General features: G+C 36.1%; 3 protein-coding genes and 1 pseudogene across 4 annotated transcripts; all 4 read left to right on the plus strand.

The window, feature by feature from the left end:
• Positions 1–608: 608 nt before the first annotated feature.
• On the plus strand, positions 609–4,323 carry LOC113700118 (8-hydroxygeraniol dehydrogenase-like). The gene is made up of 5 exons (XM_072060273.1): positions 609–1,256; positions 2,685–2,798; positions 3,015–3,528; positions 3,662–3,815; positions 3,930–4,323. The coding sequence occupies exons 1-5, from the start codon at positions 1,153–1,155 to the stop codon at positions 4,130–4,132; spliced, it is 1,089 nt and encodes a 362-aa protein (XP_071916374.1). The 5' UTR covers positions 609–1,152; the 3' UTR covers positions 4,133–4,323.
• A 5,729-nt stretch (positions 4,324–10,052) lies between these two features.
• LOC113702429 (alcohol dehydrogenase 9-like) lies at positions 10,053–13,426 on the plus strand. 2 transcript variants are annotated; one of them, XM_027223640.2, is made up of 5 exons: positions 10,053–10,275; positions 11,440–11,553; positions 11,778–12,291; positions 12,531–12,684; positions 12,813–13,426. In XM_027223640.2, the coding sequence occupies exons 1-5, from the start codon at positions 10,175–10,177 to the stop codon at positions 13,013–13,015; spliced, it is 1,086 nt and encodes a 361-aa protein (XP_027079441.1). In that variant the 5' UTR covers positions 10,053–10,174; the 3' UTR covers positions 13,016–13,426. The 2 variants fall into 2 exon arrangements, with proteins under 2 accessions (XP_027079441.1, XP_071915130.1); XM_072059029.1 differs by lacking the exon at positions 10,053–10,275 and adding an exon at positions 10,525–10,671.
• A 2,284-nt stretch (positions 13,427–15,710) lies between these two features.
• Positions 15,711–18,266, plus strand: LOC113702430 (protein REDOX 1-like). The gene is made up of 5 exons (XM_027223641.2): positions 15,711–16,021; positions 16,227–16,340; positions 16,715–17,228; positions 17,428–17,581; positions 17,865–18,266. Exons 1-5 carry the CDS (start codon positions 15,936–15,938, stop codon positions 18,074–18,076), a joined length of 1,080 nt encoding a protein of 359 aa, XP_027079442.1. The 5' UTR covers positions 15,711–15,935; the 3' UTR covers positions 18,077–18,266.
• A 1,794-nt stretch (positions 18,267–20,060) lies between these two features.
• LOC113699508 (mannitol dehydrogenase-like) lies at positions 20,061–25,082 on the plus strand (annotated as a pseudogene).
• Positions 25,083–25,624: the final 542 nt, after the last annotated feature.

The following is a 25,624-nucleotide window of genomic DNA, read 5'->3' on the forward strand; positions in this document are numbered from 1 at the left end:
GGGATGTACCGGGAGGGGCCTCCCCAGGATTCGAACCCTGGTCCTTTTGGTATAAGGGTCTTGGGGTTGAATGCCTGGTACCCATTGGGCTAGTAGCCCAATGGGTACCAGGCATTCAACCCTAGCCCAATGGGTACCAGGCATTCAACCCCAAGACCCTTATACCAAAAGGACCAGGGTTCGAATCCTGGGGAGGCCCTTCCCGGTACATCCCAACACCCTCTTGACCACCCTGGAGTCCAGGCGTCCTGCTCCCCAAGACGGTTGCCGAGGTGAGGGGTTGCCGAGGTGGACAAATGCACAATGGGCCTCTACAGGCCTATTTTTGCTAAAAATGATGCATTGTTCTTTTTTAATTTTTAGATTGGAATATAAGGGTAAAAAAAAAAAATCTTCTTCTCAAATTATTACGATAATAATCACAAGGAGGGCTTCTCAAATTAGTTATGTTTTAGAAGCGATGTAAAAAATGCCTGGATTTCTAATTTTCATCGACTTGCTACAGTTCTAACCTTCTACTACTACTTTATATCTTCCGTTTTTCCGTTTCAATATCGGTGCAGCCGACCCCGATTCGCTCCTTGTGGTTTGGTTGAGTCATGGGCGATTTGGCATTCCCTTTTTCAATTCTTTTTTGCTTCCGGTTCTCCGGTTTCCTCCCGCTCTTTTCCCGCAACGTTCTTGAGCTCTGCGCTACGCGTTGTCGAGCTCGCGGTTCAATCTCCCCCTCGAAGGCAAATTCTATTTTCTCCATCATATCAAAATGCACACTCTACTTAGGTTAAAAACTGTGTTTCACATGTGATAAATATATTAGTAATAAAATTAGTTCCCATGCTCATGCCATTTTATATGACGAGGAATGAATTAATTCTCTGCGCTGCAGTACATTTTTTGTATAGAAATGAAGGGCTTTCTCCAAAGTGCAAAGGTTAATACAATACAACTGTACAAGATAGTTATCATTCCGAAAATTTTTTTAAAAAGAAACTACTCTTTAACCCCTCTGAACCATTCTGCTGCCTTGCTTTCTGTACACCATTTGCTGTCAACTTTTCCTTTGGTACCATATCCAGCCAAGAGGACTCTGTTCTTCTTGAATCCTTGGTAGTTATTATTCCTCGTTGAAGTGACAAAGACTAAAGAAGTATCATGGCATCGACCAAATCCCCAGAAGAAGAGCATCCAGTCAAGACCTTTGGATGGGCTGCTAGAGACTCATCTGGGGTCCTTTCCCCCTTCAAATTTTCCAGAAGGTATACCTATACGTTCATAAATCCCTCGCTATATCAGGGATCGATTCAAAATTTGCTTCAGCTCAGTTTCTTGATCGTGTTCTTGTGAAAATCCTGCTCTCTTAATTGGTGTATAGGCTTTTCAGTGTCATGTTAGCTTGAAAGAGTGATCCGTACTAACCAAACTCTACCAACAAGTTTTTTTATTTCTTCATTTATTTTTTTTAAAGGAGAGCTTGCTCAGCTATAGGATAGCAAATCAATGATCATCCCCTTATCAAGATTTCTTGAGAATTTGTATTAAGGGTAAATACTATGACAATGGTAAAAGTGCTATGCATCTTTCCTTGACGAAATTGGATTTAGTGGTTGATCAATCTTCTTTTTCTAAGTGGCAGATCAATAAACTAATATCATGTCTAAAATAAACTGTTAAGAGTAGGTGACGATTAGATTTTCTTTCTTTTTTTATTTTTTGGCTTAGAGCTTCCGGAACATTAGCTGGTTAAGAGGTGATGAATGTCTTTTCTTTGAGAGAAATATAACAAAAAGCAGAGTGTTAGATAGCACTCGGGAACTGGTGATTATTAATTACTTTTGGGGTCTAACTAATTAATTCTTGGCCCCTCCTATAATTATCAGGACATGATGGGGTTAATTACATGCTGTTTTCACTCAACATTAGAAAAAAAAAAAAAGAAATTGATAGTTTGCTAATATTTCACTAAATGCTGAGGTTATCCAGACTTGGTTATTCTTGGCCTATCACATAATTATCACGACCAACTGGAGTTAGTTACTGTTTTTTATTGAAAATTAAGAAATACATTGACTGTCTTACTTGGTTTCCATAAGTGGACATATGGAGTCGATTGTTAAATAGTTATAAATTTACTTCACAAATTCTATATTTATTGCAAGTCTACAGACATATTTAGTTCCATAACTTCATCGAGAGCTATACATGATAGAAATTTTCTTCTATTTCATATGGAAAGAATCTAATTACTAATAATTAAGTTTACTTTGATTAGATGAAACTTGTTTAAGGTCTTCCAAGTGAACATGCCTTTCTAAATCCTCTGATTAGTAAGATTTTAATCCACAAATTGGTTATTTACTACGACATATCCTGAGGGGAAAATGCACTTGAAAGATTACAGAAATTATAGGCTGCATAGAGGCCTCCAGTCATTGACTTGACTAATTGATCTTGCGCCAGCATTGTCTGATGCTGCTTCTGTTAGGATACAAGCCCTGAAATGTTATAAACCTGGGTAGTCATTATATTGCAAAGTAATTAATCTGCTTGCTGCTTTTGTTCCGCCATCTCCTTTGGAAATTCTGCATTGAAATTCATCAATGTATCTGATTTTGGTTAAGGGACTCTGAAAATGAGCATAAATTTCAAGAATATGATGTGCTTAATTAGGTATTGTCGGTTTACAGGGCTACCGGTGAAAAGGATGTAAGGTTTAAGATACTCTATTGCGGCATCTGCCATTCAGACCTTCATATAGCCAGGAATGAGTTAGGCTGGACTACTTATCCTCTTGTTCCAGGGTAAGTCCCACTGAAACTGAGAAAGTTGAATATTTTGTGTTTTCTTGATATAACTTATTGTAGGCTGTAGCAAGAGTAGTAGACAGCTGGATTGATCTGAATCACTGCTAAATCCACAATACTTGATTGAAAGCATAGAGGGCACTATTAGAATTTGTTTTAGTTGGTAAGCTTCTCCCCTGCCATAAAACTAATCAGATGAGATGATTCTTGCAGGCATGAGATGGTAGGTACTGTGACAGAAGTTGGATGCAAGGTAACGAAATTTGCAGTTGGAGATACAGTTGGAGTTGGTTGCCTGGTTGGATCCTGTGGATCATGTGACAACTGTTGCAGTGACCTCGAGAATTACTGTCCAAAATTCATAATGACATATCAATCTGTAGACAACGATGGGACGGTTACACGAGGAGGATATGCCAATGAGATGGTTGCTGATGAGCACTTTGTTATTCGTATTCCAGAAAATTTGCCACTGGCTGCTGCTGCCCCTTTGCTCTGTGCAGGGATTACTGTTTACAGCCCGATGAGATACTTTGGATTTGACAAACCTGGATCACATATAGGGATTGTTGGCCTTGGAGGTCTTGGTCATGTGGCTGTAAAATTTGCCAAAGCTTTTGGAGTAAAAGTGACGGTGATCAGTACCTCCCCTAGTAAGAAGGACGAAGCGATCAATCTTCTTGGTGCTGACGAATTTCTGGTTAGCCGTGATCCAGATCAAATGAAGGTAAATGTTCTTCTGCATCCAAGAATGCTAATCATTCACAGTGCACGAACTTGGATTTTCGCGGTTCAACTAAGTACGTGTGATTTGGACATTGACGAGGCAGTGGTCTCTAATTTCTGCTGTTTGTCTGTAGGCTGCATCAGGCACAATGGACCGTATCCTCGATACAGTCTCTGCTAATCATCCCATCATGCCACTAATTGACCTCCTCAAGACCAATGGACAACTTGTTTTGGTTGGGTTACCAGACAAGCCCTTTGAGCTAGCCGTCTTTCCTTTAATTCTTGGTATGCAACTTTTTAGATAATGCATAGTAATGTACCACAAGAATATCTGTTGCACCTTGGTGGTGTTGTTGATGGATAAAACTGTAAATGATCTAACAATAATGTGGTTAACAGGAAGAAAAGGTGTAAATGCAAGCAGCATTGGAGGGCTTAAGGAGACTCAAGAAATGATTGATTTTGCAGCAAAACACAACATTTCAGCAGAGATTGAGCTTGTGCCTATGGACTATGTGAACACTGCTTTTGACCGTCTCGCAAAGAATGATGTGAAATACAGATTTGTGCTTGACATTGCAAACACAATGGTTGTGCCCTAGGCCTTTTAGTCCCTACGTAGCAGCATTACTCTTTCGAATGTTTTCTATGTATTGCTACCTGTTTTGTGCGTCTTCTAGTGCTTTACCGAATTTGTATGGAGTTGGAATGATGCGAGTGTAGTCTCAACTCTCATATGTGAACGAAAGAGAGATTTTATTAAGAATAGAATGGTGTCCCCAATGATTTCTCATTTTGATTTGTTATAGCCATTCATCCAATTAAATTGATTGACAATTCAAAAAGAAATTTAAAAAAAAAATAGGTCTCCCTGTATAAGCAGTAGCATATGCGAGTAGAATTGCTGACGATGAGCATAGTCCAAAATTATCACTTGGTTCTTGGGTTTATAAAGCTTTTAGAACCAAATGATTTAAGTTACTATTGGAGCAAACAGCTACTTTTGGATTGATATTTAGGAGTTTTTGAGAGCTTTTATTGAAAAAAAAAACTCTATAACACTATTTTTAAGATGTAATGTAAAAGATGATTGACAAATGTGTTCAGACAACATTCTCCAAAAACTCCAAAAGAAAAAAAAAATCCACAAAAATTGTTCTTGTGAAAATGGGAAAGGTCTGCCAAGAAATCCACAACGAGAATGCACCTTGGACGCAACATGCGATGCAACGGCAAGCATTTTCAGTACTGTTATGTTCCTATAATCCAATCATTTTCTTTTCATTTTATAAACTAAAATGAAAGAGGAAAATGCAATTAACAGTCGGTGGAACGAGGAAACAAAATAGTGAACACCGAGGTTAATTGAATACTCTTCTTTTCATTATATTTTCATTATAGTTATTCCAATTTAGTGGCTTTGAAATAAAAGGAAAAAAAATCATTCCCTTCAGAAAATCAATATACAATGTACCAGTTAAGAGTCAACGAAGGAAATTCAATTTATCCCGTTTAATAAAGTTGCTTTGAACAAAGCAAAAGAACAAGGTGGAGGAGGATTCAAATCCAAGCTGATTGCAAAGCGATTGTACTGAAGGCTCTCAATCGCGTCCTAGTATTGTTTTAGATGATATTCACACTTTAAGTCATTGGTCCCACGAAATTTCTTTTATGTACATCAAGAGAACAAGGCAGGGTGTATTCAAACCGAGTCAAGTTTGAGTAATGCACTGTTTGAACTTCACTCGAGTTAAATAACTGAGTTTGAATTCAAACTTGTCGAATTTTTAGAAGTTGAGATTGAGCTCAAGTTTAACTTCAATCACCTTACTTAAGCTCAAATCTAATCGAGTTTAATCGAGTCTAATTAAACTCAACTAATAAAAAGTAATATTTTATATATAATTTAAACAAAGGATATAATTGACATCTCACTCTAATAAATATAAAAATTATATATATATATATATATTAAAAGTTCGATTAGGCTTGTCGAGCCAACCAGATTAGGAATATAATACCCAAACTCGTATATATTATTGAACCGCTCGAATTCGACTCGAGTTCGAATCGAATAGTTGATCGAACTACTCGCGGGTTCGAGTCAAATAGTTTGGTTAACTTGCAAGAGGGACCACCGAACACGCAACAAGAATACGACAATGGGACATTACTAATAAAAAAGTACTTTGATTAATTGATGCCTTCGTTCCCCGTTTTTTCTTTTCTTTTTTTATTTCTTTGCTGGGCAATTACTGGATTGCCTGCAAAAAGCTTGCACTTCCTTTGCGTTTTGGTTTTCCCTTTACGTTATTATATAATTTTGCGTGTGTATATATATATATTGTTCAAGTCTTGGCCTTAATGTCAAAACCTCCAAGTTTAAGATTACCATATAACTATATTGTAATGTTGTTTCTCTATCAAGCTGCTCCAGTTTCAGACATTTGATACCCGCTGCATCTGTCGTTTGTTCAGCCTGAAATTTAACTTGTTGGACCTACATTGTTACTAAATAATAAAAGCAGAGGAAATATATATAATTTTTAAAATTTGAAGGAAGCTCTCTGTAATTGTTATAAACCTCAGGGGAGGTTTGTGAAATTATCCCTTCATTTTTACAGGTTTGTTACATTAACTTTTTTTTTTTTTTGAAACGGCAAAATAAATTATGTATCTCATAATAGAATAGTGTAATATTTACACAAGGTTGGCAATTGCCCTCAAATCCTTTTGGGCTGCATTTTGCGATCACACCTGAAAAATATCTTTCCACCTAAATGCCACTGGATACCCGCTGCATCTGTCGTTTGTTCAGCCTGAAATTTAACTTGTTGGACCTACATTGTTACTAAATAATAAAAGTTTGCACTTCCATTGCGTTTTGGTTTTCCCTTTACGTTATTATATAATTTTGCGTGTATATATATATATATATATATATATATATATATATTGTTCAAGTCTTGGCCTTAATGTCAAAACCTCCAAGTTTAAGATTACCATATAACTATATTGTAATGTTGTTTCTCTATCAAGCTGCTCCAGTTTCAGACATTTGATACCCGCTGCATCTGTCGTTTGTTCAGCCTGAAATTTAACTTGTCGGACCTACATTGTTACTAAATAATAAAAGCAGAGGAAATATATATAATTTTTAAAATTTGAAGGAAGCTCTCTGTAATTGTTATAAACCTCAGGGGAGGTTTGTGAAATTATCCCTTCATTTTTACAGGTTTGTTACATTAACTTTTTTTTTTTTGAAACGGCAAAATAAATTATGTATCTCATAATAGAATAGTGTAATATTTACACAAGGTTGGCAATTGCCCTCAAATCCTTTTGGGCTGCATTTTGCGATCACACCTGAAAAATATCTTTCCACCTAAATGCCACTGGATACCCGCTGCATCTGTCGTTTGTTCAGCTTGAAATTTAACTTGTTGGACCTACATTGTTACTAAATAATAAAAGTTTGCACTTCCATTGCGTTTTGGTTTTCCCTTTACGTTATTATATAATTTTGCGTGTATATATATATATATATATATATATTGTTCAAGTCTTGGCCTTAATGTCAAAACCTCCAAGTTTAAGATTACCATATAACTATATTGTAATGTTGTTTCTCTATCAAGCTGCTCCAGTTTCAGACATTTGATACCCGCTGCATCTGTCGTTTGTTCAGCCTGAAATTTAACTTGTCGGACCTACATTGTTACTAAATAATAAAAGCAGAGGAAATATATATAATTTTTAAAATTTGAAGGAAGCTCTCTGTAATTGTTATAAACCTCAGGGGAGGTTTGTGAAATTATCCCTTCATTTTTACAGGTTTGTTACATTAACTTCTTTTTTTTTGAAACGGCAAAATAAATTATGTATCTCATAATAGAATAGTGTAATATTTACACAAGGTTGGCAATTGCCCTCAAATCCTTTTGGGCTGCATTTTGCGATCACACCTGAAAAATATCTTTCCACCTAAATGCCACTGGATACCCGCTGCATCTGTCGTTTGTTCAGCCTGAAATTTAACTTGTTGGACCTACATTGTTACTAAATAATAAAAGTTTGCACTTCCTTTGCGTTTTGGTTTTCCCTTTACGTTATTATATAATTTTGCGTGTATATATATATATATATATTGTTCAAGTCTTGGCCTTAATGTCAAAACCTCCAAGTTTAAGATTACCATATAACTATATTGTAATGTTGTTTCTCTATCAAGCTGCTCCAGTTTCAGACATTTGATACCCGCTGCATTTGTCGTTTGTTCAGCCTAAAATTTAACTTGTTGGACCTACATTGTTACTAAATAATAAAAGCAGAGGAAATATATATAATTTTTAAAGTTTGAAGGAAGCTCTCTGTAATTGTTATAAACCTCAGGGAGGTTTTGTGCGTCTTCCAAGGCTTTAATAAACCTGTATGGAGTTGGGATAATATGACCCTACTCTCACGTGTCAGCGCAAGAGATAATTTTGTTATCTCCAATGTTTTGTTCATTTTGATTTATTATCTCCATTCATATATCCAATTAAACTGGTCAATGCCCTTAAAAATTGTTCTTTACTTGTAACAATGCAAACAATAAGAAATCTACGCACTAGGTCTGCTAAGAGATCTAGAATAAGAAATTACATGGAAGCTCGTGTACAATAAATTAGGTTGATTTTGGTACGTGCATTCTCTCTATTGGAAAAGTAGTACGACTTGAATTCAATTCTTATTTGTTTTCTACTTTTCTAAATAAATAAGGTTGTAAAGCTGAAGTTCAATAGTTCATAGAGTACAACTTGATCTTTTGGGAGACAAATACTTGAATTCTTGTCTTTTTTTTTTTTTTTTTTTTTTTTTATAAAATTGTCGCACGTTCTCCTTTGGGTAGTCGCACAAATAAGTAACGTGATCATTTCCAATTGGTAATTTACCATCGTGTCACTATAATATTCTAATTCTACAATTTCAGGCACCTAAGCCGCCAAGTTTCTGCCATCTTTTTAATTTTTATGAATAGTCAAAAATGCAAACTATAAAATCAGATTATGGAAGCGAGTGCTTCAAATTGGGCAGAATACAGGGACCAATAATATTTTTTTTAAAAAAAAAAAGAAGAAAAGAAACATGCGACTTTCTAGTGATTGGTAAATTCAGATTTGATAGAGAAAATAAATAGCATGAGATTGTCAATTTAAAAGGAAAAAGAAAATGTAACAGATAAATCACTTACCAACAGTACATTTGCAAAAAGCCAGGAGGAGGGCCGGGACCGAAAACACTAAAAAACCCATAAACCTTACGAAATTTCATTGAGCATTTTGGCAAGAATTTGTCAAACGACCTTAAACGTTGCTGTCTCATTACCACTATTGGAAAAGTCTTCCTTGCCTTTCAGCAATGTTTTAAAAACCGGACCGTTAATTGAACCGGTGAAGTGAAAGGGTCGAGGTTCAATCGATCGGACCGGTTCAACCCCGGTTCAATGAATTTTTTAAAAAATAATTTATATAAATATATATATGCACAAAATAAGACATGTAATGGATAATTTAATACTTTATATGATGAAAAGTTTACTATTTTCGAATAACCTGGATTTTTAAAAATAAATTTTTTAAATTATAAGTTAAAACAAATAAATTTCATCTCAATTTCAATTATATCTATCAAAAAAAATCTTAAATCCAATCCAAAAATATCACAATATTTGAAATTATACAAAATTCACGTCTATACGAATTTAGACATTGTGAACTTAAATTTTAATTTACATTTTGGAATTTAAATTTACAATTTCAAAAAGGAAGTTTGGAGTTCGAAGAAAATCAAGAGAATTGAAAATAGAAATACAAATTTGATAAGAAACAAAAAATGAGATAAAAGTGAGTGGTTGTGGTATTAAATAAATTGGATTAAAGAAAAATAATTCTTTTTTAACTTTTTTAAATTTAATGGACAAAAACAAAATTAAAATATGGAAGAAAACATCAATAAATTAAAAATAAAGAGGTTTGATTAAAAAATGAGTGGCAAAAGAAAAGATGATAGAGAGAGAGAGAAAGAGTTGAAAATTAAAAAGAAAGAGCCATGAAAGGATGATATTTTGTAAGAAAAATGGAACAAAAGAAATATGAGTATTTGTTTTATATAAATAAGTTATCAAAAAAAACTAATAAGATGTGATGGTGCAATGATTACTACATTGGTCTTCTATTACAAAGGTCTTGAGTTCGAATCTTAATAACTACATTTTGCAAAACAAAAAAACAAAAAAACAAAAAAAGTGGAAAACTCAAAAACCGGAAATAACCGGTTCAAATCCGGTTCGGCGGTTTTCGCGGTCCGACCGGTTTTTGACCGATTTCTTGACAAAGTCAAACTTAGCATTGAACCGGACCGGAGCCATGGCCGGTTCGCGGTTCAACCGGTCGAACCGGCCGGTCCGGTCCGGTTTTCAAAACACTGCCTTTCAGTCCCCACTTCGCACTTTTGTGGATAACAGGATAAGTACTAGCGAGCCAGAGCAAAAAAAGGCAAGCACAACTTTCTCAACTGCAGAAAAGCTGGTTCTTTTTTCTACAGCTCTCTTACTAGAAAAAACGTTTTGGCCTGTTGATTTCTTGCTTTCGCAGCTGATAGCAATGGCTAGAAAATCCCCAGAAGAGGAGCATCCAGTGAAGGCACATGGATGGGCTGCAAGAGACTCATCTGGGGTGCTTTCCCCCTTCAAATTCTCCAGAAGGTATACCTATACATCCATGAATCCATTGCTAAATCTGGGATTGTTTCAAACTTTGTCTAAGCCCATTTGTTTAGTTTTCCTCTTGTGAAAAGTGCCACTTTCTTGATTGGTTGAGAGGCTTGTCATTGTCATGCCAGCTGGGAAGAGTGATCACTAATTAACTCAACCAGCAAAGTTTTACCTTTTTATTGGATAAAAAAAAAAGAGTTTGAGACGGCTCTATTAAGTAAGCCAATGATGATCCAATTATCAACGTTTCCTGATATCTGTATTAAAGATGATGATCGTGCTTTGTGAAATATGATTATGGTAAAAAAGTTGTGCATCTTTCATTGCCAAGATTGAACTTGTGCTGGATCAATCTAATATCATGTCTAAAGCAGACTGCTATAGTTGGTGAGAGCAGTTTTTTTCTTTTTTTTTTTTTTTTTAAATAAAGCTTAAAGCTTCTGAGTCTTTAGCTGGTCACTATTTAGGAGGTGATGAAATGTCTTTGCTTCGACATGGTTATAACAGAGAACTAGACATCGCTCTGCAGCTGGTGATTGTTTCATTGTTTTGAGGTCTAATTGATAGCAGTAAGAATGAAATAAGAAAACTTATCTGTTGTGTATGGCTGTTGTTTAACGAAATATAAGGTTATTCAGATTTAAACATTATTGGGCCCCGTTTTACCAATGATTGGACCCTCCTATAGTTATCAGGATATATATTGTTGCTATCTCAGCTAATGCGAAGCAGTGTCCCCAGCTTGATATTATGCTATGATTTTTGTGCAGTAAGTCTACAAATTTTGGTTTGTCTCCTGCTACATAGAGTTATTTTGAGCAAATCAAATGATCTTCCTTTGAGCATTTGACAAACTTGAAATACAACACTTTGCTTACTTTGTCATGCAAACATTTGTGTAGCAACCAACATAACTAGATTTCTTATACATAATAACCCTGATCTTTCACTTTAGCTATGTAGCACCGTGATTTCTAGGCCTAGAGGTCCTTGAGTGAGTTTGTTTGGACTTGCATATCTCTAACATTACAATCATGCTCGTTTTAAATTGGACACGATTAATGTTAACCAAAGTTAGAAATAAGTAACGGATGCTAGATTATCCGGGTCTCGAGAAATTTAGTCAAGGATTGACACTAATTCATGTTTTTGTAGGGCAACACTGGAGGACGATGTCAGATTCAAGGTGCTATATTGCGGGATCTGTCATACCGACCTTCACTTCATTAAGAATGATTGGGGAATTTCTACCTACCCTTTTGTACCAGGGTAAAACTCAGATGCCAAACCTGAAAACACTAAGTATTGCATGGAAAATTTTGATAATGTAATAATTTTCCTAGCCATATTCGCTTTATTTATTCTAGTCACACTGGTATATTAATCAGAAGCTAATTTTTCTGCATGACAATCTTACCTATCAGTTCATGATCATCGTTACTCGCTGAAGAATATGGAACAGTTTTCGTTCTTTTACCTTTGGACTTCTGCAGGCACGAGATTGTGGGTGAAGTTACAGAGGTTGGCAGCAAGGTGACAAAAGTCAAAGTGGGAGACAAAGTGGGCGTTGGGTACTTCCTTGGGTCATGCCGCTCTTGTGAGAATTGTTCTGAAGGCCTGGAAAACTATTGTCCGAAAGTGGTGTTGACCTCTGGTGCTCCTTACCATGATGGAACCATAACGTATGGTGGCTATTCGAATGAGATGGTCTGCAATGAGCACTTTATCATTCGCTTCCCAGAGAACTTGCCACTTGATGGGGGTGCACCATTACTTTGTGCAGGAGCTACTGTGTACAGTCCAATGAAATACTATGGCATCGCCAAACCAGGGAGCCACATTGGAATCAATGGCCTTGGTGGGCTTGGTCATGTGGCTGTTAAGTTTGCGAAGGCCTTGGGGGCCAAAGTGACAGTTATCAGTACGTCTGATCGCAAGAAGGACGAAGCTCTAAACCATCTTGGAGCAGACGCATTTTTGATTAGCCGAAATGTTGAAGATATGAAGGTAACTTTTCAGAATTGGCTCCATGATATAGCTATCATTAACTGTATGATATCATCAACTAACTATCCTTTGCTCATGGTTGAATTTTCAAATATCTACGTCTAAGCGTCTTATAGAATGACTGATCTAAGCCTCTACGTTTCTTTTGATTTGCCAGTACGCGATATTACTATTGCCTGTCCAGTTGGTTAATGTTTCACTACTATTTAGAATTTGTAACTTAAGATACTTGGTAGCAGGCTGCTGCTGGCACAATGGATGGTATACTTGACTGTGTCTCAGCTAAGCATCCCTTAGTACCCTTGCTTGGTCTTCTCAAGTCTCATGGAAAGCTTGTCACTCTGGGGGTACCAGCACAGCCACTTGAGCTTCCTCTCGCCCCTCTAGTTGTAGGTATGTGAGACTGAAATATGTGCTCTTCTTTCCAAGGCATAGATTATATATCTCTTAAAAATTTTATGCTTCAGTTTTTGGGTTATTTGGCATTGAACCCAATGGCAACTAAACCACTAAATTAACAGGAAGGAAGTTGGTTGGTGGAAGTAATGTTGCAGGAGTAGCAGAGACACAAGAGATGATTGATGTGGCTGGAAAGCACAACATCACCGCAGATATCGAACTTGTTTCCATGGAAGATTTGAACACAGCTATGGAACGTCTTGCAAAAGGTGATGTGAGATATCGCTTTGTCATTGATGTTGCCAACACCTTGAAAGCTCCTTAATCTCGTGTTTGGGAAGATGTTACCAAGATCTGATTCCCATACAGATTCTTGAGTGATATGCTTTAGCAGCGTCTCATATCCCTCTGGCATGGTGAAATTTGGTTTTGTCTTCTTAATTTCGAGTGACAAATTTGGGAAGCTACTTTTTGTAACAATTTCACTCTGACTTGGATGCAAATGAGATATGATGCTGAATAATGTATTGTTTCTGTATCAAGCTATTCCAGGGCTCAGCAGACCACAGGGCCTGTGTGAACTAGGTGTTACCTTTATGTTATGTATGCCAGCAGGCTTTGTAAACTCGTATGGAATTGGGATAATATGTCATTATGATGCAGTCTCGTGTGTAAATGGAAGAGACAATTAATAATAATAATAATAAAATGTTGCTCTGTGCCTTTTTTATTCTAATTTATTGCCATTCATCCAATTAAATTGTTTTTGACAATTCAGAAAGAAAATTAAAATGGATGTCACTGTTTCACCAATACTACATGTGATTGCAGTTGTTTACTGTGAGCATTTTTAATACACTAATTAGCCAAAATCATTCTTAGCCTTGGTGAGAAACCTCAAGAATCAAAAGTTTCCCCGCAATTTCTCAACATCTATCCATGGAATAACAGAGCGAGAGAAGTGGTAGTTGGGGTAAACATTTTGTATCATTTTTTGAATTTTCAAATTTACTCTTGAAAAGATTAACTTTTATCCTAATCACCTAATCACATTTGCTAATTCAGTCTCCCATAACTCCCTTAAATATTGTTATGGATCCAACGGTGATAATGTATATACTGTAAGCGTGTATAAGATTTACTCTAACTATATTAAAAAAAAGATTACTAATAAATTGTATTTTTTTTCATGAAGAATTTATATAAAATTTAATTTTGTAAAAATAATATTAATATATTCATAAAAATTAATTATCATTTCTAAACTACACAAGCATTGGGTGTACCAAAAGCACCAGTCTAAAGAGCGCTCATGTTGTGTAATACATTCACTAACATTGTTACAATTTCTTCTGATAAACCAAATGGAGTATGAACTAAACAGTTGGCTTAAAAACCAAATGACAGTAAAAGATCATATCCTCGCCATTTTGATCCCATGCAATTAAATGTGCTCCCTCCATCCTATTACTGTTGTCACACTTCTAGTTAAGTTAGACAACTTTTTGGAAATTTCTTTTGAGATTTTGGAGCTTTTTAAATATTCCAAGTTCGATGCCGTAAATCTTACTGAAATTTGTCGTAGTATGATATGATTCTTTTTTTAAAACTAAATACATTAATATTAACTACTTTGTGGAATTCCATCCTGTGGTTGCAACAAATCAAAGGCTATAATAATAATATTAGCAAGGTTCTGCAATAGAACTCAAATTACTTTAATATATGATATTTTGATTTACAAAGGGTATATTACTTATAATCCCCCTATGGTTTTGTCCATTGCCACATGACTCCCTCTAATGTTTCAAAATATCCATTGCACCCTTATAGTTTTGTGTGAAGTGGAACTTGACGGAAAATAACCTATGTAATATTGTTAGTTGAAATATCAATAGTGCTCTTACTTAAATACTAAATCAATCGACGGCTTAACCACCTTGCATAATGCATAAGGAGATTGCGCGGATAAATGCAAAAGCCACGAGAGTAAAGTGGATATTTATACAAATCATAAGAGAGTTACGTGAATATTAAAATTTTATCTCATGCGCTTTTAAAGCATGTTTGATATAAATGCAGTAACTGATTGTGCATTCCGTCTATTTTCGATTATGTGGTTATTTTAAAATCTTAGAGAGGGTCATCTGGCATTAGATAAAACCATAGGGGGTAATAAGTAATTTATCCATTTACAAATAAATATGGTATAGGGCTCTTTGAGCCACTCTCCTGCCCTCGCGACAAAAAAAGAGTTGCTATAGCATTGGAGGTTTATAGCTCACGAATGAAGTCATTCATCAGCTATTACAACCAAGAGAAAGAGAGAGAGAGAGAGAGAGAGTCGTTCATGAGCTCATTGCTTATCGCAGCAAGTAAAAGTGAGAGGAATACATTTTTATGCCACCATTTACAAGAAGATTAAGTGAAGCTCGCAACAACAAAAAACTCGAACAAGAAAAAATACTCTGCTAATTATATATGTTTGGTCGCTTTCGGACGGATTTTGCCAAAACTTAATAAACCTATAATTGCTCTATAATTTACAGGGTCTTCTAGAAGTAAAACAGAAATAACTTGTAGGCTGAAATACAATAAATTTCAAGAGAAAAAAGTATGATAAAATTTGCAAACATCCTTCTCTAGTACCTATCCTAATATTAGTGTACATAATTTTGTGAGTCACACTTTCTTTTTCTTTTCTTTTGAAAAGTGATGCACTTGATTACTAGGCAAAACTAACTACAGTCCATCGCACCAGGCGAGTTAAAGTTCGCTGCTATCTCGTTTTAAAATTACTGGTTTGAATATTCTTTGATAGACTGAGTAAACAAACTACAGTGCAAGAGAATAAAATACGTCCAAGAAGAAGTATATGAAAGCTTTCTATTAAGGCTGAATCTCAAACTTAAACCTCACCACGTTCGTCACAGCCTTAGTCATTAATTAGTAATGATATCTCCTACAAATTTCTCTCAACTATTAACAATCTTTATACCCCAGAATAAATCCAAGAAGAAAATGCATCTGTACTTGATTAGGTTGATTTGGTATTTTTCATGTTTCTTCTTTTACAACCCCAAGATTAATCGTTGGATACTTTTCCAACTCTAGAAATATTTTTCAGTCTTTAACTCCTTATTCCTCACAGTATTTAAACCAGGCCTAGGCAATCCATTTCAGTGAAGCAATTGTACGCATTACCAACCCAAAACACACATCTTAGCTGCAAAACACTAACGAAGATGGCCGGAAAAAATGAGGTCAAGACCTACGGATTGGCAGCTAGAGACACCTCCGGCGTCTTCTCTCCCGTCGAATTCGCCCGAAGGTACGTATATAGTACACTAGTTCGTGGTTACATTGAAGGAGCTAATTACCTTTAAGAAGTTACATTTCAATTAAATTTTGGTTATATATATCGTGAATATTAGGAATGTGTGTAAAACATTATATTCTTACCAAAAAAAATGTAAAACATTATAGATTTTATTCATTTGTGATGTTTTACTGATACTAGTCCCGAATATTGGTAGGGCAACAGGAGAGGAGGATGTTAGATTTAAGGTGCTCTATTGCGGAATTTGCCACGCCGACCTTCACTCAGCCAAGGATGACTTTGGCCATACTTCATATCCAGTTGTACCAGGGTAGGACATTCTTGTCAAATAAATGGTTTCTTATCCTAAATGAGCATTCTTGTTAAAAGAAAAAAAAAATTGTTGTCTTTTGTTGTCTTAAGGATTCTTCTATTTTGTGCCATAACCGCACAAATAAGAGGTGCATTGAATATAAATTCGTCTGTAAAAGTTGAAATTTTTAATGCTAAAGTATTCTCAATTTAGGGGTGGATGATAATATTAGAAATTTATTATGACTCCACCATTTTTCTTTTTCGTATACACTTCACAAATGCATAAAGTTATAAAATAAAAACAAAAAGATAAATGGAAATTCGTCTTAAATTATGTAAATCAAGAACATAGGCACTAATTTAATCTTCTTTTTTTTTTTTTTTGGATAGGCATGAAATCGTTGGTGAAGTAACTGAGGTAGGGAGCAAGGTAACAAATTTCAAGATTGGAGACAAAGTTGGAGTGGGCTGCTTTGTTGGATCATGCCGCTCGTGCGAGCAATGTTCAAATGATTTAGAGCCTTACTGCCCCAAGCGGGTCATGACCTATGGTTCCATTGATGAAGATGGAACTCGAACTCGCGGAGGATACTCTAACGAGATGGTGGTGAAAGAGCATTTTGCCATTCGGTGGCCGGAGAACCTCCCTCTTGACGGGGGTGCTCCGCTGCTTTGTGCTGGCTGTACTTTGTATAGTCCATTGATGTACTATGGATTGTCCAAACCAGGAACCCATTTGGGAATTGTTGGCCTGGGTGGATTGGGACATGTTGGTGTTAAATTTGCCAAGGCAATGGGGCTAAAAGTAACAGTGATCAGCAGCTCAAATAGGAAGAAGGCGGAAGCCGTCGATCGTCTTGGAGCTGACTCGTTTTTGGTCAGCACTGATCCAGAACAAATGCAGGTTTAAATTCAGTTACGACTTTTTCTTATTAGCAAATTCTTATGTAAAATTTTGGATCCCTAAAAGGTCAAAAAAAAAAATTCTTAGAATTAATATTTCTTACATTAACACCTTACATTAATCCTATGAGTGCAATTAATTTAATTCTTCTTAAGAAGCGTATGTAATTTACTTGGACGTCTATTAATTTGAATTGCAGACTGCAATGGGCACATTGGATGGTATCATTGACACGGTGTCTGCCTTCCATCCGGTCATGCCATTAATTAGTCTCCTAAAACCTCATGGGAAGCTTATTGTGGTCGGTGCACCAAATAAGCCGCTCGAAGTAGAAATCATTCCCCTACTTACGGGTAAGTCCAACAAATAGTAAGGTTCATCTAATAACTTAGTCACTATAGATATCTTATGATTATTCTTTTTCATATTCATGGTGTAAGAGTTTAATTATACATGCAAGCCATATATATATATTCTAAAATATATGAAGCATATACTATGACATAGGATGGCATATACTTGTTCATGAAGTTAGATCGAGTTCTGGTGCAAAAACCACCTCAAGATTTCATGGAAAAGAATTTGGAGCCTGGTTTATGCATGTCTATTATATTGATTTGAAAGGATACTTGACAGGGAGAAAAATGATTGGATCATCTGCTGCTGCGGGGATAAAAGAGACTCAAGAGATGATTGATTTTGCAGCAAAGCACAATATCACTGCAGATGTTGAGGTCATTCCTGCGAATTATGTTAACAAAGCAATGGAAGGTCTTGAGAAGGGAGATGTTAGATACCGATTTGTCATTGATATTGGAAATACTCTCGTGGCTGCTCCAAGCACCTGATCTTTCGTAGCAGCATTTTGAAGAGACTCAGAGCCTTTTCTCCAACATTTCCAAGGCATAAGCACACTTTGTTAGCTTTTGGAGAGCTGTTTGCTAGAATAAATTTGTATACGCTAATTTTCTTTCTTTGATCGAGGGAAATACACTATGTACTGAAATTGTGCTAGCTTGAGGAGTAAATCTATTTGTATTGGTGCTGAAAATTTTTAAAGTTGTGATTGGCTCTTTTAAGATTGAAAAGTAACTGGATTTCTTTTTTTTTTTTTTTTAAATGCGCGGCAGGAAAGTTTCCTGTGATTGCTTAGTATGAAATGTGAATTCCCCAAGTTCAGTTACAAAAGAGAGTCAAATGTTTTTCCTTTTTAAGGTAAAAATGTGTCATTGAACCTCAAATTCACATTAATCTTCTCAAGGATCTCCCATAAGTTTTGTAGAAGGACAATAGACGCAATGATTTTCAGGGGTGGGCATATCGCTAAAGCTTAAAAATAATGTTAGAATTAAATTGAGAGATTGATTCATGATAGAACACCATTAATGGTTTACAAAAGTTTGTAACTCTCAAAATTAAATCCGTAATCTTGATATTTTCCATAGAAACATGCTTCCGTTCCCCACGTATAAATTCTTTACGTGGAAAATTGCGTTTCAAGCCAATTTTATTTCCAGAATCAGATTTCGTGATTAAGGAGTTTGAAGTAATGATCATCACGTTTACAATCTAAAAGACATGAAATTGTTAGAAAAGTTATGTAGGATACTCCAATGAGATGGTGGTGAATGAGCATTTCGCGATTTGCTGGCCGGAGAGCCTCCATCCCGACGGTGGTGCTCCGCTACTCCATGCAGGTTTTACTGTTTACAGTCCAGTGCTGCATTATGGGCTGACAAATCAGGAAACCATCTGGGCTTTGTGGGCCTTGGTGGGCTGGGTCATGTGCCCGTACCTAAAATATGCCAAGGCTTAGGGCCTCAAGGTGATTATTATCCAGAACCTAACCTAGCAAAGAGGAGGCCGGCAACAATCGTCTTGGAGCTGACAAGTTTTTGGTCAGCACTGATCCACAACAAACGCAGGTGTCTAGACATCTCAAGGGGTAGGTAGGGTTTATGTTTGATTTCCTTAATTCAAATTCAAACTCATTAAATTTAATTAGATTTAAATTTATACCAGACCCTTATAGGTATAAAAAATTAAACTCAGATCCGGGCCTTCATAGGTTTGGGTATCTAGTGAGTATTCATGGATATTTTTCTAGACATACAATGAAGTATTTTGAAATTAAGGAAACAAATACACAAATTTTAGCAGTAGTAAGCATAAATTAATGTTTTGCAATTTTTTTTAATAACAATTTCAATACTTTAATAGAGATAGTATTCATATTGATTTATTTTGCAGGAGGGCATGGGCACATTGGATGCGATTGTTGATAGTGCATCTGCATTTCATCTAGTCATGCCATAATTTGGTCTACTCAACCCTGATGGAATTGAAAGGGTTAACGGAATGAATAGCCAAGGATATCAGACTGGCTACCTTGACTGATGATATTAACAATTTAAGAGCTTTATTCCTGAAATGCTCCTTTTGTTTAGATAGGAGATTAGACTCCAGATGTGATTTGATTAGTGATTATGCTTTAGGCATATTTCAAGATGAGGAATGGATCAATCCTCAGTGTGTCTAACACTTGGGTATAGTACTACTTGAGCCTTTGCTCATATAAGTGTATATCCTTTTGTCTATCAATACAAAAATTACCGTTGCTGAAAAAAAAAAAAAAAAAAAAAACCCTGATGGAAAGCTTATTTAAGCCGCTTGAAGTGGATATCGTTCCCCTCATTATGGGTGGGTAAAATCAACAAAATTTTTTCAATTATCTTCAAATTTAATGAAAATTATGTCCAATTCTCTGATTCGAAGAATAATTGATGGCACGAAGGAAAATGCTTGGATCATCTGCTGTTGGGGACTCAAGAAATGATTGATTTTGCGGCAAAGCACAATATAACTGCAGAAGTTGAAGTTATTCCTAACAAAGAAATGGAACGTCTGGAGAAGGAAGATGTTAGGCTTCGGTTTGTAATACACTTGAGGCAGCCCCCGGAACTTGATTGCTTGAAATTGTAACCGAGACTTTTCTACTTTGTTTTCATTTTTCAAGGCATGAACAACTATTTAGTTTTCGAGACATGCAAGTTTATTCACGAAGTTAGTACCATGGTTTTGCTTGACTAATAATGTATTGGTTTGCACTTTGCAGCTCACTAAGCTGAAAATGAAATACTAACTATTATGTGTTTAATTTTGAATCAGCGTTCTTCAATTTCTGAAGCTATAACTGATTTGTGCTTTCCTTGATCCAAGTTATTAATAGTCCAAGGGGCCAAGCATATATTTCATTCTTTTTTCTCGCCCATAGGGACCTATCATTCATCAGCTCTTAAAGCCTTCACAAGATGTTAGAGATGGCCTCGTCAAACCTGAATTATTAATAATTCAATGGATTCAAGCATATATTGCATTCATTTTCCTCTCTCATTTTCTATGTGGTAAGAGGAAAAGGATGTGTTGGATAATTTGAGGAGTAGAAGGATAAGTAGGAGGGCTAGAATCTCATTCAAGCCCTCCGACTTACACTAAAAAAAATATTTTTAAAAAAAGAACCTTCAACGTGGAACTTGGGGGCCTCTCAATTATTTTGTTGTTCAAGAGTCAAGACAGTCAATAGTTTTGAACTAGTACCATCAGCACCCTATCATCATCTGGACCGCACCAAAATTTCATAGGTGTCAAACCATCAAAATTAAAACTCTAAAAATTTAAATTCGAGTATAGTGGTGAGTAGCGTCGTCTTCTCAGGGATTGGATGATATTTTTTTTTTCGAGTAGTAGTTAATTAGGGGGTTTGGAGTATTAAAACTAAACAATCAACATAAATAAAAATAATCAAATGTAAGCAAATTAAATTTAAATCAATAATAAACAAGCCCTAGTCAAAGAAATAATTTCAGAAGTGATTCATACAACTGTTCATTAATACAATAATTATTTCATCTATTTGTTAATAAACAGATTATAGTTGCCAAATACGTGATGACAACCAATTTTTCCTTATCGTCTCGATAATTAAAGTACGCCCATTAACTACTTCCCTAATCAAGAAACAACCCTAGGCTTCAATGTTAGGCACAAACACAAAAACAAAAAGGCTGAGCTTGAAGGTTGAGATAAGAAAAATTAAACCGAACTAATAATGCACCAGCCATCAATCTATTTTTTGGTAGAAAACAAATACACAATCACCTTCAGTTACGTAGAATGTTAGTTGTTTATTTCTAGTACTAGATAATCATTAATTCCATTTAAAAATTTCAGAAAATGGTTGACTGAGAGTTCTGTGAAATGAAAATTGTGAGATAACATTTACTATTTCAAGTTTCTGCTCTGTAAATTCTACTGAAACTTTTCATGTCATTATATTCTTTTGGGAAACTAATTAAATTAATATGCCCTGTCATTGTAAAATTGCATGCATCCTTTGATTACAAGAAGTCAAAGGTAATAATAATTAATGTTAGTGGGATGGATGAATAGAACTGCAATTGTTTCAGAAGATGAGATGTCGATTTACAAATGTGCATGCATCCGTGGTAGAAGTAGAACCTACAAGCCACTAGGCACCAGATGGTAGAACCCACTACCACAAAGTAAAAGCGAATTTCGCTCCAAAGTACTTGGGCAGCAAGAAGAGCTCTCTTACATATCTTTTCAGCCACTTAGATTACCAAAAATTTTGAATACAAAGTGTTTTATAATTTTCCTCCCTTGTAGAAATAAAAAAATTTATAGGGTTCAAGAAAATTAATCTTGATGGTAAAAATGTACGACAAATATTACAAGTATAGTTCATTTGGTTTAACTGTATTGACTATAATTACTCTATGGTTTTAAAGTCACTATTGTTCAAGTTACATTGATAGCTAAATTGAGATGTAGAGTTCAATATTCAACATCTTTAACAAGAAGACCAAGCCCCCGCGTGGATGGTCCAGCGGCAGCACCTCCCCTCCTCCCCTGGTGAACCTCTAGGTCCCAGGTTCGAGTCCCTGCGCTGCTGGATTCCTCCGCGCACTTACCGTGCTTGGGTCGGGTTGGGGCGCCAAGGCCTGGGCCGCAGGGGATTAGTCGGGCCCCGTAAGAATTGACCCAAACACCCCTGTGTCGACAAAAAAAAAAAAAAAAAAAAAAGACCAAAGTGCTCAAATAAAAAAGGACCAAAATAAGGGTCACTGGGCGACTTACCGGTACAACAGGGCAAAAACAGGAAACCAAATGAAAAAGGTGGAAATTTTCTAGAGGACAAAAAGGAAAACATATTTTTGAGATTAATATTACCAATCAGATATTCAACTCTTTTTTGCAAAGCAGACAATCGAGACTAATTTTCCTACAACTTGCGCTTCTTTTATCAAACAGCTTCCGGACCTTTTACCAATGGCAGAGCCAGGATTATCAGGGAGGATGGGCAGCTTTATTCTGTGATTCTACAAAATTAATAGTTAGCGTCTGCCAGATTCTATTAGAAGGTATTAAAATAGTTTGATGCACTGTCCAATGGCTGAGGTAGGTGTTTAGAACGTACACTCTTCTCTTTCAAACCGACGTGAAACAACTTCAAGTTATCCGGGAACTAACATGATTTTTGTAGCTGTTTACTGAAACTCTGTCCAAGTTTAAATTGTAATTTTCTTTCAAAAAGTAGAATTTCCATTTGACTTATTTTAGTTGTTATTCTTAACTAATGCAAGTTGATCTGTGTTATTTGCAGGGCAACTGGGGAGGAGGATGTGAGATTGAAAGTTCTGTACTGTGGAATCTGTCACACTGACCTTCACGCAGCCAAGGATGAGTTCGGCGTTGGAATGTACCCACTTGTACCAGGGTAAGACATCCTCCTCGTCGGCCAAAGTGCCAATGGCAACTGGACATGTTTCTATCAACTTAGTCAAAATCAGTAGATTCCTGAGTTAATTTTTCTTTTATTCTTGCCAAATATTTCTTGTGTTTTTTTGGATTGAGCAGGCACGAAATTGTTGGTATAGTGACCGAGGTGGGAAGCAAGGTAACCAAGTTCAAAGCTGGAGATAAAGTTGGGGTTGGAACCATGGTTGGATCATGCCGCTCATGCGAGACGTGTTCAAATGATTTAGAGCCTTACTGCCCCAAAGTCATCCCGACCTATAACTCAGTTGACAATGATGGATTTCATACCCGCGGAGGATACTCTAACGAGATGGTGGTGAACGAGCATTTTGCAATTCGATGGCCAGAAAATCTCCCCCTTGATGGTGGTGCTCCGCTGCTGTGTGCTGGTATCACTGTTTATAGTCCTATGATGCACTACGGATTCTTCCAAACCTGGAACCCATCTGGGAGTTGTAGGGCTTGGTGGATTGGGTCATGTAGCAGTAAAATTTGCTAAGGCTTTGGGCCTTAAAGTGACAGTTATCAGTACCTCACCTAGAAAGAAAGAAGAAGCCATCAGAAATCTTGGAGCACGCTTTTTTCTTGTTAGCACTGATGAAGAGCAAATGCAGGTAAGGCTTTCTAATTTTCAAGTCTCTATAAATTTCGATCTTAGTTAAATGATTTTGGCACTATAGTCTTTGTTTTTAGGCTGATGATATTGACACATACTTGTTTTACACACACACAAAAAGTGAAAATTGTAGTTTTAGTACCAAATATTTGGGTCATCAACGGTTTTAGTTCTCAAAGTTTGGATAAAAGCAAATCTAGTTCGAATTGTTTTAATTTCTAAGTACATTTAGTCCAATTGACTGGCTTTGATAAATTATTACTGGAATTCATTAACGCCAATAGCAACGGCTAAATTTTGAAAAAAAAAATTAGAAAAAAGAAAAAGATGTTGGTGGTCATAATCTATAATTAAAGGGTACGAATTAGACGCATGCACAATGGTTATGTCTTTACTCTTTAGCTACATGACTACTGTCCGTGCGACTAATTAGTGCCAATTAATTACAAATTATGGCTGCCAACATCTTTTCCTTTTTCTAAATCTTTTTCAAAATTTTAGTTGCCGACAAGTGCTACTGACATGACTGAATTCCGATAACAATTTGCTAAAACTAGTCAATAGACTAAATGTGCTTGAAAATTAAAACATTTGGGACTAGACTGGCTTTTGTCCGGTCTTTAAGGATTAAAACCGCCAATGCCCCAAACATTTGGTACTAAAAACGTAATTTTCTCCACACTCAAATTATGGATCAACTAATTCTCATCGGGACTTTCTTAACTTAAAAGAGAAACCTCATGTAAATACTATGGAATGAATATTTTATTCCAAAAATGAAAAACTTGACACAATTGGAATATTTTTTTTTAAAGAAATTGAATGCAGTTACTAATTGATGATGTAACAAAACGAAAACCTCATTTTCGATTCTACAAGAATTTTTAAGAGAATGTTGGAGAGGGACATAAGACTTGTTACAAACTTATCTTGCAGGCTGCGAGGGATACATTGGATGGCATTATTGACGCAGTATCTGCCCTTATTTAGCCTACTCAAAAATGATGGCAAGCTTGTTGTGGTTGGTATACCAAATAAACCACTAGAGTTAGACATCTATCCCCTAATAGCGGGTACGCACAATACAACTTGAAATAAATGTTTGGTATTTTTCTGCAATGTTATTCCCTACATATTTCACCTAAAATTTTGTTGATTGCAGGGAGGAAAATGCTTGGAAGTTCCGCAGTCGGGGGGATGAAGGAGACTCAAGAAATGATTGATTTCGCAGCAAAACACAGCATCACTGCAGATATTGAAGTCAGTCCCATGGACTATGTTAACAAAGCCATGGAGCGTCTCCAGAAGGGTGATGTTAGATACCGATTTGTCATTGACATTGGAAATACCCTCCTTGCCTCCCCAAGCACTTGACTGTATAGGTGCATTAAGGAATTTTGCAGCAATTGAGTCTTTTCTCCATATTGCGATTCTTTGAGGAAAAGAAGAATTTGTTTGGTTATCTTTTGGACACAATAGATCCTCTTTGGTAGATTAAGTATATCCAGAATGTACCAAGATTTTTTTTTTTTTTTCTCAATCGCGTGAGCACTATTGAATATAAAGAAGTAAACTTCCCTTCCCCCTCCCCCCCCCCCCCCCCACCCACCCCACAAACAAAAAAAAAATTTACATATATTTGACGCCTTATCATTTATCAATGATCGTATGCATGCAACTTAATGGAGCAGTATATTATTTATACAAAATCTTGCAAGAGCAGTACTTATACAAATGTGGAGTCACGGTGAAGTCAGGGCAACGGTCATGCTGAGCTATGGACCAGAAAAACAATGCAAAAAATCCACCCAATCGTGGGCAATTAGTTCGAACGGAAACCTTATATAAATCGAAGCCGCCACATATTGAAGCAAATCCCGTTACAAGATTGTATAAAATATGCTATCACTTGTCTCTATTGCAAAAATCTATGGAAAAGATT

This window comes from Coffea arabica, chromosome 7e (assembly GCF_036785885.1).
Source record: "Coffea arabica cultivar ET-39 chromosome 7e, Coffea Arabica ET-39 HiFi, whole genome shotgun sequence".
Lineage (NCBI taxonomy): Eukaryota > Viridiplantae > Streptophyta > Magnoliopsida > Gentianales > Rubiaceae > Coffea > Coffea arabica.

What these genes read in the sequence shown, in the direction of transcription:
- LOC113700118 (XM_072060273.1), top strand. Translation starts at nt 1,153, where the DNA reads ATGGCATCGACCAAATCCCCAGAAGAAGAGCATCCAGTCAAGACCTTT. An exon ending in CCCTTCAAATTTTCCAGAAG is followed by an intron (nt 1,257 to 2,684) that starts GTATACCTATAC and finishes GTCGGTTTACAG; the next exon opens with GGCTACCGGTGAAAAGGATG. An exon ending in GTGATCCAGATCAAATGAAG is followed by an intron (nt 3,529 to 3,661) that starts GTAAATGTTCTT and finishes GTTTGTCTGTAG; the next exon opens with GCTGCATCAGGCACAATGGA.
- LOC113702430 (XM_027223641.2), top strand. Translation starts at nt 15,936, where the DNA reads ATGGCCGGAAAAAATGAGGTCAAGACCTACGGATTGGCAGCTAGAGAC. An exon ending in CTGATCCAGAACAAATGCAG is followed by an intron (nt 17,229 to 17,427) that starts GTTTAAATTCAG and finishes TTTGAATTGCAG; the next exon opens with ACTGCAATGGGCACATTGGA. An exon ending in AATCATTCCCCTACTTACGG is followed by an intron (nt 17,582 to 17,864) that starts GTAAGTCCAACA and finishes GATACTTGACAG; the next exon opens with GGAGAAAAATGATTGGATCA.
- LOC113702429 (XM_027223640.2), top strand. Translation starts at nt 10,175, where the DNA reads ATGGCTAGAAAATCCCCAGAAGAGGAGCATCCAGTGAAGGCACATGGA. An exon ending in CCCTTCAAATTCTCCAGAAG is followed by an intron (nt 10,276 to 11,439) that starts GTATACCTATAC and finishes ATGTTTTTGTAG; the next exon opens with GGCAACACTGGAGGACGATG. An exon ending in ACCTACCCTTTTGTACCAGG is followed by an intron (nt 11,554 to 11,777) that starts GTAAAACTCAGA and finishes GGACTTCTGCAG; the next exon opens with GCACGAGATTGTGGGTGAAG.